Raw genomic sequence first — 18,117 nt, forward strand, 5'->3', positions numbered from 1 at the left:
CTAACATGATGTTGTGATCAATGGTGTCAAAAGCAGCGCTAAGGTCCAGGAGTACCAGGACTGAGCACATGCCTTCATCAGCAGACATTAAAAGGTCATTGGTGACTTTAAGCAGGGCAGTCTCAGTGCTGTGGTACTTCCTAAAACCAGACTGAAACTTTTCAAATAATTTGTTATTTTCCAGTACAGTGAGCAGCTGTTTGGACACAATTCTTTCTAGAATCTTTGCAATAAAAGGCAGTTTTGAAATTGGTCTAAAATTATGTGGGAGGGAGGGATCTAAACCAGGTTCCTTTAAAAGTGGGTTCACGCAAGCCGTTTTAAAATAATCAGGGACACAACCAGTAGATAGGGAGCTGTTAAAAACATAGATCAAATGGGGCCCAACAGAATCTATTACTTTCAGTAAAAATTTTGTAGGTATTATATCAAGTGGGCTGGAGGACACTCTCATTTGTGATACTGTTTTTAAAAGCTCAGCCAAGTCGATGGGATAAAACTGGTTAAAAATTGTTATTGTAACCCCTTTGACTAGTACTCACTGTTCAGCCAAAAAAACCCTGTGGCCATTGCTAATTTCTCAAAGTGAGTTGCAGTGAATCCTAAGACTCAGCAACCTATAATTTATTTCTCACATTGTCTCATCCAGTACAGTCCCAACTGTACTGAATGAGACAAGCAGGTGGGACAGGGGGACATCTGAATGTAGGCTAATCAGGAATCATATTAATACTTGCATGCAGTGCAATATATATGAATTGATGCTGTTTTCAATGCGTCAGTCGAACAAATACGAGAGCATAGTTTTATGTAGCCTATTGTTATCACATGTTTGTTGCCTTTTTCGAGCCAAACGCTATGCGCCAGCGTGTGGATGTGATGCGCTACTTGTAAAAACACATTATGGAAATATAACACTTATGTCATTTACAACAAGTCATATTTATTTTAACTCATCGGCAGCCTTGTTTAGTGAGTGGACTTTTGTAGCTTTTCTGTCAGATTTTGCCTCCTTTTCTTTCATGCAGTATGTATTAATATTAATGAGGGGCGTTTCACTGACCATGTATAGGCAACTATGGGTGTTTGAAGGGTCGGACATTGAGCTCCCTCACATGCGCCACATTTCATGTTGATTGTGATTTATAAAAGAAACTTGCTTACAATTGTGTGTACGCATGGTTTTATAAGTCTGAATATTTTTCTGCATACACCATTTTTGGCTTTTGGGAGTACGTACACTTTTAGTGAGGATTCTACACACAGTTTTATAAATGAGACCCCAGGAGTTTATAACTGAATTAGAATTAATTAATTATTGAGGTGAAAAGGTGCCACTTGCACATTTAAAGAGGTTACTTCCCCAAACAAAGACACAAAGAGGAGGGAAGTCTAAATCATGCCTGTATGTATGTTGACTCAGCAGGGATGATATTAAATGAGAAATATTTATTTACATGAGAAGCAATACATAATGCCTGCGAGCCTTACTGCATTATATTCTATTTTTATATTTTGAATTGTCACCTGCCGCCTGAATTTTGTGATTCCCTTTATATAAATAATAATGTCCGATTTCTACCATAAATTGGTGCAGAAAATTTCATCAGAATGCAGAAAAAATTAAGTCTTAATGCTCAAAATTTTCTAGAGGCGGACCCCCCACCTAATATGTTTCCCCTCCAATAAATGCACTAGAATGCAACAAAAGAGTCTCTGAACTGAAACGCATTACCTGGGAGGACATTCCTAGATACCTGGTTAGGTTTGGTCTCACAAGTTTGGCTATGATGTTGGCAAGTATGCTGATCAACCATTCTTATTCATCATTGACCATGATTATTGACTTCACATCTATATATGCTTTAAAATTCTGAACTTTTTAAATTGAGGATTGATGACTCTAACCCCTGCAGTGGGTATTGTCACAGAAGGCTACTCATAAAATGCAAACCTCAGTGATACGAAATCATTCCAAACTAAATTGAAAAGTTGGCCCTGTTTAAATTAATTCTGGTGGAACATCATCCATCCGGGTACATTGCAGTTGCAGCAGGCTAAGCAAGGCATTCAAGACAAGGGATCTTGAGGCGTTCCCAGGCTGGATGAGATAAAATCCCGCAACTGGGTTCTGGGTCCACCCTGGGGTCTCCTCTCACTTGGACGTGCCCAGAAAACGTCCAACAGAAGGCGCCTGGGAGGCATCCTAATCATATGCCCAAACCATTTCAACTGGCTCCTTTTGACACAGAGGAGCAGCAGCTCTGCTCCCAGCTCCCTCCAGAACAAAGAATAGCCACTAGTCCAGTAAAAACTATTTTATAATAATAATCTTTATAGAGCACTTTTCGAAAACAACTTACAAAGTGCTTTAACAAGTGCAAAACAAATACATGATAAAAGCAAGAAAACACTTGAGACTAAAATACATGTTAAAAGTAAAAATAAAACATATATAAGAATAAATACAATCAAATCAGATCGGGAAAGGCTCTCCTATAAAAGTATGTATTAAGAAGGGACTTAAAAGAGTTCACTGACTCAGCCGACCTGATTTCCTCGGGCTGGCTGTTCCAGAGCCTCAGGGCCCTGATTGCAAACACTCTGTCCCCTTTAGTTTTCAGTCAAGACTCTGGAACAGACAAAAGACCTCTGCCCGAGGATCTCAAGGCTGGTGCTCGTGAGTATGGGACTAAAAGGTCAGAGATATAATAGGATGAGAGGCCATGAAGAGATTTAAAAGTAATCAATAAAACTTTAAAGTCTATTCTAAAACATACTGGGAGCCAGTGTAATGAAGCTAAAATAAGGGTGATGTGGTCATATTTCTTTGTTCTGGTTTGCCTGGCTTCTGAGTTCTGGACAGTCTGGAGTCAATCAATAGATTTTTGGGATAAGTACATCTGTGCGTCATCAGCATAAATATGAAAAGAAACACTGTGTTTCTGCATTATGTGTCCAAGGGGAAAATATAATGGGTTCTAAGTCTGACCCCTGAGGCACTCCATATTTAACTGAACAAAATAAAGACAGACACACAGAACCTCCTGTTGGACAGGTACAATGAAAACCATTCTAAGGCACTACCACACCCATTGCCTCAATCTATCTAACATGATGTTGTGATCAATTGTGTCAAATGCAGTGCAGGTCCAGGAGTACTAGGACTGAGCACATGCCATCATCAGCAGACATTAAAAGGTCATTGCAGAGCAGTCTCAGTGCTGTGGTACTTAACCAGAAACGTTTTAAATATTTTGATATTTTCCAGTACAGAGAGCAGTTGTTTCAACACTATTTTTCTCAAATATTTTCTATAAAAGGTAGTTTAGAAACTGATCTAAAATTTTGAGGGCGTAAGGGGTCTGAACCGTTTTTTTTAAAGTGGGTTTACGCAAGCAGTTTTAAAATAATGAGGGACGCAACCAGTAGATAGGGAGCTGTTCAGAAATAAATGGGGCCGGACACATAGCCCGTGATTGTCAAATACTATATGAACTTGATGATGTAACATTTCAAAACATTTTCTATTATTGAAATGAAAGATATAAAGGATTATGCAGCTTTTATAGAGGTATGTTACCTTTGAGAACTTTCTCATTTTTTTTCTTTGACTGACTTTGTAATTAAAAGTCAGTAAGTGTGAGACAGACCTTTGAAAAGTTTGCCAGATTTTCTTTTGTAAATCATTGCTAGACTCCATACTGTTATGGGTGTGGTGTGGGCACAGAGTGGACCCAAACGCTACTTAGAGGATTAATGGGTTTATATTTTTGGGGAAAGAAAGGGGTTGAGGGACTGGAGTTGAGGGAGAGGGGGATGCCGGGGAAATGTAGGCACAGGGAACCGAGGAGACTGGGACCAGAAAGCCGGGGGACACTGGGGCAGAGGAAGAGAAGAGGCACGGGAGAACTGGGAGGACGCCGTGGGGGAAGTCCGAGGGGAGAGGGCAGGTGAGCGAGCCCAGCCAACTTGACTGAGGACGAGGGTGAGCGAACAGGGAAAAACAGAATCACAGACAAAAAAAGAGAGAAATAACCAGGACACTCACCATCAGCCAGACTGCCACCACAACACATACCATGCTTCATGACCTCGCAGCTTTCTTTAGCTCAAAAAAGGACTGAGATTTCAGGCTTAAGAAAAGGTAGAAGAGATAAGAAATGTCAAGGAGGAAATTTGGGATAGTTTGTCTGAAAAAGATAAGTTTAACGCACTGATGATGTAGAGCAATATATACTATTAAAGGGGCTATATGTAGTTTTTCAATAAAATCAATAATCAATAAATCACTTCTTTACTCCCTATTTTTCAACGGGCTTTAACCTCACTTAGAAATGAACCTGTTTTTTCTGTTGCTTGGAACAGCCCCTATTCTGCTTCTTATGTGAAGGAATCTGTGTCGGGTTTTCTGCATGCACACTCCCGAGCCACTTGCTGACTACAGCGACAACACCGCAGCCAACTAAATGGAGTCCACTAACAAAACAAAACAACCTGCTCCCAGCACAACACAGACTCCAACAAAAACTCCATCTAAAGATAAAAAAACAAAAACAAGGTTTTATATGCTGAAGCCCATGAGGCCGAATGAGAATCAAATCAAATGGTGAACATAATAATAATAATAATAATAATCCTTATTTGTAGAGCACTTTTCAAAAACAAGTTACAAAGTGCTTTAACAAGTGTAAAGAATAATACAAAAAAAGATAAGAGCATGAAAATTTAATATAAAATTAGTAAAATACAATAAAATAAAAGGGATAAAATAAAGTCAAATAAGATCGGGAAAAGCTCTCCTATAAAAGTATGTTTTAAGAAGGGACTTAAAAGAGTTCACTGACTCAGCCGACCTGATTTCCTCGGGCAGGCTGTTCCAGAGCCTCGGGGCCCTGACAGCAAACGCTCTGTCCCCTTTAGTTTTCAGTCGAGACTCTGGAACAGACAACAGACCTCTGCCCGAGGATCTCAAGGTACGTGCTGGTGCGTATGGGACTAAAAGGTCAGAAATATAACAAGGCGAGAGGCCATGAGACATAAGACATAACATAAGACAGGCTTGAGTCGTGGAGAAACCTCAGCTTTGTTTTGACAAAGCTGACACAGAGTTGGCTTTTATCCTGATCCATATTACTATCCTGTGTACCTCTTATAATATGTCAAAGTGTTGATTTTAGCTTGCAAGAAATGGAGCGATTTGTTTATACTAGCCTATACTGATGCAGGGCATCAGCAGCCAGATACATTAGCACGGATCTGCTGCTGTTTGCTCCATAACGTTCAATTTAGATTTATTGTTGTTTCACCGATACTCAGGTACACAGATTCTCCACCCTCTGTGTCGAATTATGCTCGCTCATTAGTTTGAGCATGCATACGAGCACACCGTTGGTTGCAGTCTAAACACTCCACCGCTAGTGGTCGTTGAAAACTATGTTTAACTCCTTTAGTGAGTCTTACAGTATGATGCAGGTTAATCAATCTGACTAACTGCTACTTCCTGTTCACAGAAACAAATGTAAATAGGCACGAAAACTGGATATTCTCCGGCACACCACAAATTTGCAATCCCTCTGGGTAAAAGGGTTTCCATTACTGTGCAATACATTAAAAGCTCGTCGTAATAATTCAAACGAAACAGAAACTCGAGTACAAGCACGTATTATCTTCTTTAACACCTAGGTACGACAGTTCAAAGAGGTACTCACAACATGCTCATGGCTCAGTCTCTTTGGCACTTTTCTTCTCAGACAGTTTTCTTTAAAAAAGCCAGCAGCCCTGAAAACAAAATGCAGACGAGTTTGTCAGTCTTAACGAGGAGCTCTCTAACTTTTCTTTACATCATGTACTTCTGAAAAACTACAGCCTCTGAATGTTTTATGTTGGTGTGTAAACAGCAGAGGCTAAATCTTATCACTGCCCTAGAAATCCAGAAAGTCTAGTTTCATACAACCTGAGCCTTACATGTGTGGTTTGGACCACTATTTGTTAGTAATAATTACATTGCGCTCTCTATCAATCAAAAAGTTAATTACTGAAATCTGGGAACATGGCAGTATAGCTTAAAATAATCTCATGGGTCATTTTGAGTACTTCCAAATATATATTCAAAGAAATTCTCCATTACCTACACACTGTCATTATCATGTATAAAATATTAATACTCTCTCTCTCTCTCTCTCTCTCTCACTCTCACTCACACACGCACACACACATACAATATCCTGGACAAATTCACATCATTAGGAAAGACAGCAGTCATACAGAAGATTTATGTTAATGTTTTAATTTACTTTATGCCAGTATCGATTAATCATGGGTGAAAGGAATTTAAAGAAATCCCCCACAAAAATGTGTCAATCACTTAGCAGACTGTATTAAGGAGTCTACTAGCATTTAAATGGATTTGTTGCTTTATGTGGAGGAAGCGTCAGCAGAATCCTGACCTTCTTTGCTCAAGTCTCAACTTCTCAGAGAAGTTTGGAAACAATCCGTCTGCATTCAGCGCGCTCAGGCTTTGTGTTTAGCAAACATTTCACAGCTGCATGCTAATTCTTCGTAAGTATTTTTAAATTCTATTTTCTATCCAGAGTTAATGAGTGATGTGTTGAAGCTATTCACTCAATGCATCACTTATCATCATGCCTGCCTTTTGTTAATCCAGTGAAAGGAATTATTTACCATCTCAACAGCCTGGATTTGATTTCAGGTCCATAAATATTGTGAGGGATTTTGTCTCTAATTTACCCAGAGTTTGTTTTCATAAGTCTGTGAAAGCTTTCAGAAGACATCAAATGAATTACAACAAAAGTGAAGGAAGATAAGACATGTAGCAGCATGGAGTACTCTGCAACCCAGTTGCCACTGACGAGGCATATACCACCAGGAAGCAGTGTTTTCTATTAAAATATAAATCTTTATTATTCAGAAATATAGTTTGGTTGAGTAACACCTTCAAGCACAAGTAAACAGGTTGGTTGACACTCAGCGAGACATTAATGATCACACACTCCATCTGATGGCATCCATTAGCTTAAAGTGGCTCTGAGTGTATACAGGAGCGTGTACTGTATATCTTTAATTAGCCTCTTAAAGTCCTAAGCACATCAAGCTTTGACTAATTGTAAATCTAATCATACAGTTTGTAGTGGTGATTACGCTGTATTTCAGAAAAGAATAGGTCAGTCAACTAATTAAATCGCAGCATGTGGAGGATCAAGGTAGAAGTAGCAAATGCATGGTGTATGAACCAGTCTGTTGCAGAATCAGATAATTTTACCAAACAACCTTACACAAAACAAAGATATCTGCATTTTTAACAAAGACAATTAATGAATACATAGTAGACGGCGCATTATTAAATAACATTATGCAATTCTGATCTACATTTCTATATGGGATGTTGAAATCAATGACTGGAGTGTATATGCTGTAACTTCTGCTACAGTTGATGTTTGTTTGTCTGTCACTGATTTTTTTTTGACATGATGGTATAGAAATTATTGTCACAGTAGTTAGTAAAGTTCTCAATTTGTCTATAAGGATTTTTTATGACCCTATTTATTCTTGTAGAATGAAGTTGATTTTCTTTTTTACTGAAATTGATTTACTGACCTCTTGTCATCACTGCTGATTGTAAACTAGTATATTCAGTGCTCATTCACTATAAATGAAGCATTTATTTGACCTCTGAACTGTTTGTTGTGTTAGTTTGGTTGTTTCCTGCGAGAAACAACCAAAAATTCTTAGGACACACCATGATTTTGTAATTTTATTATGTGCAATGCTAACATGTAAAATTAGTATGTAATAGTTGCAGAGCCCACAAGTAAACAATTTATTACACTCAATGTGTGGAGACATGGACACGGGTAGGAGGGGTGCTAAGGTGGTGCTGTAAAACCAGGGATTCAAAAAACCATCAATTGATAAACAAGTGTGATGCAAACTTGTGAGAGAGACAAAGAGAATATGGACAGAAGTGTAGATGTGATATATATCATAAAGCCTAATGTTACTCCACAGTTCCGTGGTTTATCAGTGATGCATATGAACTACATTGCAGACTGGAGTCTCTGAAAGACAGATCCGCATATATACGCTTGTCTCTTCTGTGAAACGATGATGATGAACTGGTTGTGGTACACTGTGGGCCCTATGAAATCTGTTAAAATTTTTGCCTGATACCGTTTCATTTTTCCCCAAATTCCATGCTTTCTGTTTTAATATTTTTGAATTCTGTGTTATAAAATTTAAGCACGTTTTGTCATCAGAAAGAGTGTTTAATCATGTGGTGGATGAAACAATTTAATAAGAAAATATTACAAATGGAATCAATATGAATTTTATGTATCATGCATATGGGCATATCAAAATGTGCAATAATTTTTTTGGACAATTCACAATTAATGTATTGTAACAATAGGATATTAAAATACTATACTACAATTTACAATGAATGCATTAGTGCAATACTTGTATTGTGAATTGTCCCGTATCAAATTTTTTTTTCAAGTTTATTATTTGACAGGCTGTATATGCTGCTGAACACCCTGTGTGAGTCTGATGGAGGCGACTCTCCTCCTTGAGCTTGACAAAAGGAATACATAAAGGAATTACACACGGTAGCTCTGCTTTAATCTTGAAAAGCTGCAGAGCAAACTTACACTGTACATTTACATCTAAACTGAGCCTTTGTGTTGACCAGGGCTGACCCCCGATAGTCGAAGATTCGATGCTTCGATGGGCCGTGCCTGATTTGACTGTCAATCTCACAGTCGAATTAGACTGGGTCATTAGTGCGCATGTGTAGGCGAAGCGTGTACATGTGAAGTGGCAGAAGAGGAACGCTTGCTAAGGAGACGGAGCTCCAACTTCGCTGGTGTTGTGCCGAGTTGTCCGCACCTCACGGGACTTTATCACTGTTGATGAACCACACTAAGAATATTTTATCATTTTTGAACAGCCGGCTGCTTGAAATAGACCCGCGAGGAACCACGACGTGCATGCCGTTGTCGGCAGCATGGAATGCACGCAAAACTCTGCACAAGACCGGTGAATGACAAGCGAGAGAGAGAGAGAGAGAGAGAGAGAGAGAAAAGGGTCTTGTGTATAACCTCAGTTTAGCTGTGAATTTACAGTGCAAGTTGAATGAATAGAGACTGCAGCTCTGCAGCTTATCAAGATTAAAGCGGAGCTACTGTGCTGGTGCTCTGTCTCTCTTCCTATTTTACAACACACACACATGCTTCGTCCACACAACACGCACTTTAAAATGATTTTTTAAAAGCTTCTTTCTTTTCACATTTTTATATACAGCATTATATGTTGATATTTATATCATAATAGGTTGTATATTAACTTATTGGGAGAAAACCGACAGCGTAAAATCAGAGCAACCCCATAAAGTCAAAATGGCATAATCCTCGTTTCAAAACAATAACATTTCATAAAGATTTGACTGTGAGACTGGCAGTTGAATCAAGCTTCTTCACATCTAAGACTATCTTGGGTCACCTATACCCCAAGCAATGAGAAAAAAGCATCCCCTCTCTATTTTTCCTCCTCTGTCCTTCAGCAAATGTGTGTGTGACCACGCCGTTGGGCTCCCTTCTTGACGTCATGGACTGATTTCTGTAGCAAAAGACTTCCTTCAGCGCAGTTTATTACATACATTCTGAATACACTGCTCTCCGCCCCACCTTGCAATACAACACCAGGCGGTCATATCATCGTTGAGCTAAAACTGGAAGTTTGCTTCAGCTGTGCCAGCTAGTTGCTGCGTTTTTTTGAAAATGGCCTTTTGTTGTTAATAGCTTGTTGTTGTCTTCTTTCTTTTATTGATGCCCAAATTTGTGAGCAATGGGGATCCAGCATGTTATAGTTGCTTTTTTCCATGAGTTAATTTGTTCTCCAACCACCACCAATCAAACCATTTATCTTTAGCCAAATAAGGATTAGAGTGATTAGTCTTTTTTTTTTTTATCTTGGTAATGGAATTTAGTCAAATACTTAACTTAGAGTTTTGAGGTATTTGTACTTTATTTGAGTATTTCCATTTTATGATACTTTATACCTCTACCCAACTACAGTTAGAGGGAATGTTGTACTTTTTACTCACCTTCATTTATTCATTTATTTGTTACTTTTCAGATTAAGATTTTACATAAATAATATTTGAGCAGTTTATAAAATACATTTAACTAGGAGCACCCACCATTTTTGAGTTGTGACGTCTTACAAAAGAGCCGTATGTCATTGGGGCGCTTTTAGCATTTCAGATGTCTGTTAGTTGTAGCAGTTCCACCAAAAAGTGATTCCACCTCTAAACCTCTCACATGGTTTAATTTAAATAATGAGGCTCGTAGAAGGAAATTATTTAATCATTCTGTAAAAAGCACAGATGAGAGAAAAGTAAAAATAATAATGAATACAGATTTGTCTAGCAGAAGTTTTTATTTTTTTTTTATTTTTTCCTCTCCCATTAATCATCTTACTACCCCCAGATTTTATTATATTTATATTGTGACCCTTTGGAGAGGCCCCTAGCACTCCTACCAAACTATATATAAAGTAGTTAAAACTGCTCCACCTTACCAACAGTAAGATACACGTTGATGCATCAGTATTAACAATCTAATAGTGTCATATTAGTCACACAGGACATTGTACTGCAGAATAAGAACTTATCCCTCTTATTCTAAGTAGGATTATGTAATTTACTCAACGATTTTTTACATTCTTATAGTGGTACTTTAATTTTTTAAAGATCTAAATACTTCTACCTCTGTCCTTAAATATGTACCTTTTTGTTATGACATAACCTACTTAACCTGCTTTATATCCTAAGTAACCGCCACACTTTCAATTGTCCAGATGGATCTCAGAGGAATGGGAGCACTGTACCAAAACCTGTGGCAGCCTGGGCTTTCAGATCCGGACGGTTCGCTGCGTGCAGTTCCTGCACGACGGTACCAACCGCTCCGTCCACAGCAAGTACTGCAGCGGGGAGAAGCCAGAGAGTCGGAGGCCCTGTAACAGAGTCCCATGTCCTGCCCAGTGGAGGACCGGAGCGTGGTCAGAGGTTCAGTATCCACATGATCTGTTTGAAAGAAATTGAAAGAGATCACATGGCTCCAGTTAGAGGTTAATCTCTGTCTTTCTTTGGTGTGTGGATCATTTAGTTTCACACAGACTTGAAACACTATACAATGCTCCCTCTCAAAAACAGTTTTACAATGTTTCAAGTAAAAGTTGGCTCTTCATCAGGTACAAAGGCATGTTGCGAGTCCTGAAAGTGTGGATCATTTAGCCACCAATCTATGATTCTTTCTGATTTATTTTTAATGCCATCTGGTTTCCAGTTAACTAATGTCAGCCTGACCATCGGCTTACCCTTCTCTGCAGATTTAAATGCAGCAGCATCTTTAATGTGCAGATATGACATGATTTCACTATGAACTTGACAACATATCATATAAAAATAAAACATAAGGCATCTGATATTTAATTAGAGTGGTGTCACATCTCATCTGAAAATACAGCAGTTTTAGCTCCTCCATTTCACTAAACAAGACCTTTTGAAACCATCGAAAAATCCAATAAATCAGACGTCCACCTGAGTGGTGGTGAGCATGTAAAAACTAATGAGGTGCAACTCTTCATGTCAGATTCAAATAACTTTCAGTAGTTATTTGAATCTAATTTGTGTGAGAGATTTTAGATAACATGGTCAATCTCCATGTAGGAATATAGCTGTATATATACATATTTGAGTATATATACGTAAACTCTGTTATAATAGTAGTGTAATACTGCAATAACAATATCCAGGGAAGGTTAAAATGAATGGCAACTGGACTTGGTTGAAGATATCAGTATCTTCAACTGTTTTGTGTAAATTGTATTGTTATTCATTTGTGAGTTAACAGTAGATGCTTGTGGATGCATGGATTCTTAATAATAAATGAATCATAAAAATAATTTTTACATAGCTTCTTCCAGGGGTTTTAACTTTATTGATTTAATAATAATAATACATTTTATTTCTATAGCGCTTTTCAGGACACTCAAAGACACTTTACAGTTAAAAGCAGAAGTTATGTACATTTAAAACCGATTAAAAACATAAATAGCATAATATAAAACATACAAACAGTAGATAAAAACATGTGGTGCGGAAATACATAAGAGCAAGTGGCAACCATATAAATAACAAAATAACAAACAGCAGCAGGTGTATATAACATTATTTGATGTTAAAAGCTAGTCTAAAAAGGTGGGTTTTGATAAGTGATTTGAAAGAGTCCATGTTGCTGCAATCTCAGATGTGTATGTATGTGTAAGGAGTTCCAGAGGGAGGGGGCTGCAATGGTGAAAGCTCTGTTGCCCCAGGTACGGTGCTTGGTCCTGATTTGTGGTGAGAGGAGGTTAGTGTCAGAGGAGCAGAGGTTGCGGGAGGGATTGTGGTGGTGGAGCAGGTCTGTGAGGTTGGAAGGGGCCTTGTTATGGGGGGCTTTGTGTGTGAGGAGGTGGATTTTGTACTGAATGCGTTGGGGAACAGATTTATCTTGGATCTTGGAGAGTTTATTCAGCATTTTACTATTTAAGATTTTAATTCGCTCAGTTTTATTTGAGAACATTTGGGCTACAGCCGCTCTCAGGAGTTCAACAGATTTCAGACTAATTGTCTTCTTGACATTTTCATTCTGTCACAGAGATATAAAGCAAGTGTAAAAACAGCCAACTAAGGTCATATCAAGAAAGACTGATGGTGTGTTTGCTGCTTTGGGTTCATCCATCACTGATCACCCCAGGAATTGATTGTTACATTTTTTACACAGCACAAAATAGCAACTTGATTTACAGTTTTACATAATCTTTTTCTATTTATGTATCTAAATAAAGACAAGGTGTGCTTGTATACAAACTAGTGTGTGCAACCTGTTCTCCGATAACGTCTGAAGTATTCATACCTGTTCTCAAAACTTTAAGGCAAGGTGAAGCCTGCTGTCATAGACACAGATTAATAGCTTAAATGGCGATACACACTTTCAGACAGTTTTTCTTTAAAGGTACAAATGTTGTTTGTACACTTAAAAAGTGACAGAAGTAGTTGTGCGAAAAATACTCTGACGACAACACTCAGTTTGAAGCATAATGATCCTTTTACATCCACCACTGAGGTTGACTTGTTAACTTGTCATCTACTGTATAAATAAGCAAGAAATCCCAAAAACTTCTGACTAGAATGTAGGGGAAGATTTTGGCCATATCCCAAGAAACATACATACATACATTTTTTAGTTTGGTTTCAGTTGTATAGATTTTTTTAGAAACAGCAATGTCTATTAAATCTACATTTTTATGGAAATAAGTATTTATAAAGGTTCCTGTAAATACTGTCCAGGGAAATATCAGTATTATATTAGGAAGCTGAGGATACACCCTTTAATCAATCTTGTCAGCTTAGCGTAGCTTAGCATAGCATAAAGACTGGAAACAGGGGGAAACAACTAGCCTGGCTCTTTTCAAAGTTCAAAAGTACATCTACCAACAGCACTGGCAGGAAGCTGCATGCCATTTTTTATTAATTTACACTTGCGCTTACAATTCCTCAGCCATAAGGCAATGTAGAAGGTAAAAAGACTGGGTTGAAACCTAGTATATGCTGGACTTTGTATGGTCACTGTGCTTCTGAGGACCATTGTAATTTGCCAATGGTGTAACTTCTCACCTCACCTCTGATCCATTTCACTTCTGTGCCTACCTGTAAGTTATTAAGTTAAAAAGTGAAGTTATAAATATAAAGTTGAGCTGCCAACTCTTCAGCCAAGTTTTAGAAAATCCATCCAGAGATTGTAAATCTGCTGTCTGCTGTTTAAAGTAAAAAGTATTATCATTGTAACCAATGGCAACATAAGTTTCCATTTATCCATTGGACAAAATGTCTTGGTGTTGTTTCCTGTGCACACTAATAGAGAAATCCACTCTCAAAGGGCACAGCAAAACATTTTGTTTCCAGGTGGAGAGTGAACTTCAAGTCAGCTCGTTATCCAACCCAGTTATCCTGTCATTTACTGTTGCCTGTGTGACTTGCTTCCATTCATATCAGCTCTGTGTTATATGTTAATAAGTATAGCGGTGGCTTTTTAGTCCCCAGATCTCTTTTCAAGGAACTAAAAGTTTCCTTCAGCCCACTGTTGTGTGCGTTTCTACCGTGGTCTAAAGACCTGCGAAGATTACCAGCTGACGTAGGCTGTAGGCCTACACCGCACAAAGCGATGGACAGGCATCATTAGCTTATTAACATATTTGTGTGGGAGTAGCCTATAATGAAGAGACACGATAGTTCGTTACAAATTTAATAAAAAACTGGGTAAAGCCATCAAGTTCTTAAAATAACTCCAGCACAGAGAAAGCAACACAAACATGAAATTTATTTACAAGATTAGCTTATGTTATGGCTTATGTTTGCACTCTTCCACAGTGCTCTGTGACCTGTGGAGATGGGATGGAGAGGCGTCTGGTCACTTGCCGGATTGGAGATCAATGTAATGGAGAAAAACCTGAAACTGTGAGACCGTGTAGGCCAGGACCCTGCCATGGTAAGCACATCATTCATTAAGAACAGAAGGTAAACATATCTTTTCAAGACCAACTGTCATCACACAGCAGTTTCTAACAATAACCCTATTGTTATTTCTGCTTCTTTTTTAAATGAAATTTAATTGACTGAATGTATGCCAAAGACACACCGCACATATGAAAAGCAAAACGTACATAAACATGTTAATAACTAAAAATCGTTTTATGTATTAAAAAAGTTAAAATACTCAATTAAAAATGTTGAACGTTACAGCAGACTAACATTATCAGCATTTGCATGGAATACTGGAAGAAAGGCCCTGCCGCTGAAATCTAACTCTCTTACAAGTTTTTTATCTGGACATAACAGTGAATGAAATGCAGTTCATGCGCAGATTTACTGGAAAAATCTGCACAACAATATTAACAATTAACATTACATAGTCTCGCTTTAACCATCATCCTAGCATTCATTTTTGAAAGAGCATCCTCTATTCATTCTTTTATGTCGATGTATGCCATGCTTTTTGCAGCTATTTTGATAAAACATAAAGGCGACGTTTATATTTGCAGCTTAGATAGGGGGATAAACTAGGATGCAAATAAAACACATTCTCTCCTAATTAGGAGAGTGCATTAAAGTACACACTGAAATGTTTTACTTTCAGGGCAGGTTCAAATTAGAGGGCTTTATTGAAAGCTGAGAAAACAGTGATGTGTCCCAGTGCCATAATACCAATACTATAGATGCACCAATCGATTGGCTGCTGACCGTTATCGGACGGTTTTCAGCTAAATTGGCATGCTGCGTTGCACAATGTTTACCATCATGCGCACAGCGGCTCTGACAGTAACCACCTTTTGTGACAGACACACACACACACTCTAAAACATGTGGTCAGCGTGGAAACTCTTCACTGTGAGTGAAGTAGATACCACAGTGGCAATTTGTAATTGACAATTACTATATGCAGTAATACATATATACATACATACACACACACACACACACACACACACACATATATATACAGTATATGTACACTTTGCAGTTTTGTACTAAAATGAAGTGATTCAATTCAGGGACAAATAAAGTCTTTTGAATTTAATTGATTTTTCAAAGGATTTATTACTTATTTTGGTGCCATAAAAAACAGGTCAATAGCTTTACTTGATGCAGACCTATAACGGGTGCATAAATACAGTAAATCAGTGTCTTTTTGCCTTTATACTGTATGACTCACAACCAATAACCCTAAATTTTGCCAGGTATTTGTCTTTTAGAGAAACAGATGCTTATGAACGTTACTCTAATGTAATGCTAACGCTAATACATGAGAGGCACACACTCTGGCTAACTGCTTAGCATTAGTATGTACAATAGTATGGAACTGGGACACAGCTCTTGTCTAAGCAGACTTCAGTAGAATGTGGCTGAAATGTATTTATTCTCTGTTTTTTGTGCCATAAACACTTTGGCACAGCTGTCAGTTTCTGATTAAAAGCAACTCCTCAGTGCTCTGAAATGTATCCAAGGCCACCACCCACTTAGTGTTGTCTGACATACGCTGAGCTGACAGTATATGCTCTTTGTCTTTCAGATGAGCCCTGTAATGGAGACAAATCCATCTTCTGCCAAATGGAGGTTCTTGCACGATACTGCTCAATTCCAGGCTACAACAAACTGTGCTGCGACTCCTGCAGCAAGCGCAGTGGAGCTCTGTCTCTTTTCTCAGAGGCAGCTGAGACGGAGGAGCATGTCCGCTTTGGATCAGCCTCCCAGCTGCTAGAGACATTAACAGCCTCTGTAGCAGCCAACGGTACTCGCAGTGGCAAACAAGGCTCAGGCAAAGGATCGGCCACATCAGGCAATGCTGCAAAACACATCACCACACCTGGCCCGCTTAAGAAAACCCCATCAAAGATCACTACAGCACCAAGGCGGGTTCCACGACACATTGGTTTCACTGGCAGGAAGCTGCATGCTATGGTACCCTCCCCGCTGGCAGATCATACTGTGGGTCAAAGGTCGAGCAGCTTGACAGATAGTGGGTGGCCTACAGAATATTCTGAAGTGGAGAGATGAAAGTGATGCCCTTCCCCTTAAGGACTCCTAATGTACAGTAGATAATCCAGCTTCATCCTGAGTCTTTCCTGGCAAACCACAAAGAGAGAAACAGAGAAAGAAAAGTGCTGGTTCACTTTGTTGTTAAGAATTGCCCTTCCCTTCTGTCCCTGATATGGACGTCAAATATGACTTTGACATTTTACAGAAAGCTCCCAGAGCATTTGAATACTTTACTTTATATTGAAAGGAGAAAATATTACAATTATTTCAAGATAAAGGGACACAGGGTCTGGAGGGAATTTTCATCCATGTTGAATGAAAAGTTTAATAAAACACAGCTTTGGTAGTTTAAAGTGAACAAAAACAAAATAGTCAAACGACAGATTAATATGTAAATGCAATAATGAAAATAAGCATCTATTCTGCTACACTGGCTCCAAACTTTTAACATCTCAGTATTAGAAAGAAAGCTGATTCAAATATAGATATAGAAATATATACAGGAACTGGTACTGAAACACATCTTGCACTTCAAGTCAAAAAGTCACAACACAACCTGAGCGTAGTTACATTCACCATGTTCACCTCCCTGTAAAATCTCTAGACTGTCACCTTTGAGCTGGATGGGTTTAGTTTGCTATGAATTTGAAGTGGAAGATGACGACAAAAGTTTTGAAGATCTAAAATGGATCATCTGATGCCCTTTTACTTGAACGTTACAAACTGCCATTTTTCTTGCCAAAAGAATGTAAGTATGAAGCTTGACTTAACAGAAAACTGTCCCAGTACTTACGGAGTCACTGCATATACAAAATCAAACACCGGACTTTATATCGTCACATATGTAAAGTGGCCAGGGATACACCATTAGTTTGGTTTCAGTTGTATAGATTTTTTTATAAACAGCAATTATTATAAGATAATTAAATCTACATTTTTATGGAAATAAGTATTTATAAAGGTTCCTGTAAATACTGTCCAGGGAAATATCAGTATTATATTAGGAAGCTGAGGATACACCCTTTAATCAATCTTGTCAGCTTAGCGTAGCTTAGCGTAGCTTAGCATAGCATAAAGACTGGAAACAGGGGGAAACAACTAGCCTGGCTCTTTTCAAAGTTCAAAAGTACATCTACCAACAGCAATAAAGCACACTAACTAATAAGCTGTATTTTTTTTTTGTTTTGTTTAATCTGTACAAAACAACACAAATTTGCTAAGTCAAGCTAACTGTCTCCTTGTTGTCAGTTTATGTTTAACTGCAGACAAAAGAGTGGTATTGTTCTTCTCCTCTAACTTTTGGCAAAAGCAAATAAGAACATTTCCTGGCCAATTATTCCTCCTATACACATTACTTCATCTCAACATTTGAATGGTGCTTGACCTATTTGATTCTTTGCATTGCCCTCCTTGTAAAAGTTACTGCTAAGAAAGATTGAAGTTGTTAGATTGAAGAAGGG

At 38.2% G+C, this 18,117-nt stretch overlaps 1 protein-coding gene across 1 annotated transcript in view; it reads left to right on the top strand.

Annotated features, from left to right (window-relative positions):
* The window catches only part of adamts3 (ADAM metallopeptidase with thrombospondin type 1 motif, 3), a 173,126-nt gene extending 155,453 nt beyond the window's left edge, over nt 1–17,673 (top strand). The window contains exons 20-22 of the mRNA XM_046035379.1: nt 10,879–11,086; nt 14,492–14,609; nt 16,191–17,673. Of these exons, the coding sequence (XP_045891335.1) occupies nt 10,879–11,086; nt 14,492–14,609; nt 16,191–16,675 (811 nt within the window). The 3' untranslated portion in view covers nt 16,676–17,673. The remainder of the gene's footprint in view (nt 1–10,878; nt 11,087–14,491; nt 14,610–16,190) is intronic.
* Nucleotides 17,674–18,117: the final 444 nt, after the last annotated feature.

This window comes from Micropterus dolomieu, linkage group LG21 (genome assembly GCF_021292245.1).
Source record: "Micropterus dolomieu isolate WLL.071019.BEF.003 ecotype Adirondacks linkage group LG21, ASM2129224v1, whole genome shotgun sequence".
Lineage (NCBI taxonomy): Eukaryota > Metazoa > Chordata > Actinopteri > Centrarchiformes > Centrarchidae > Micropterus > Micropterus dolomieu.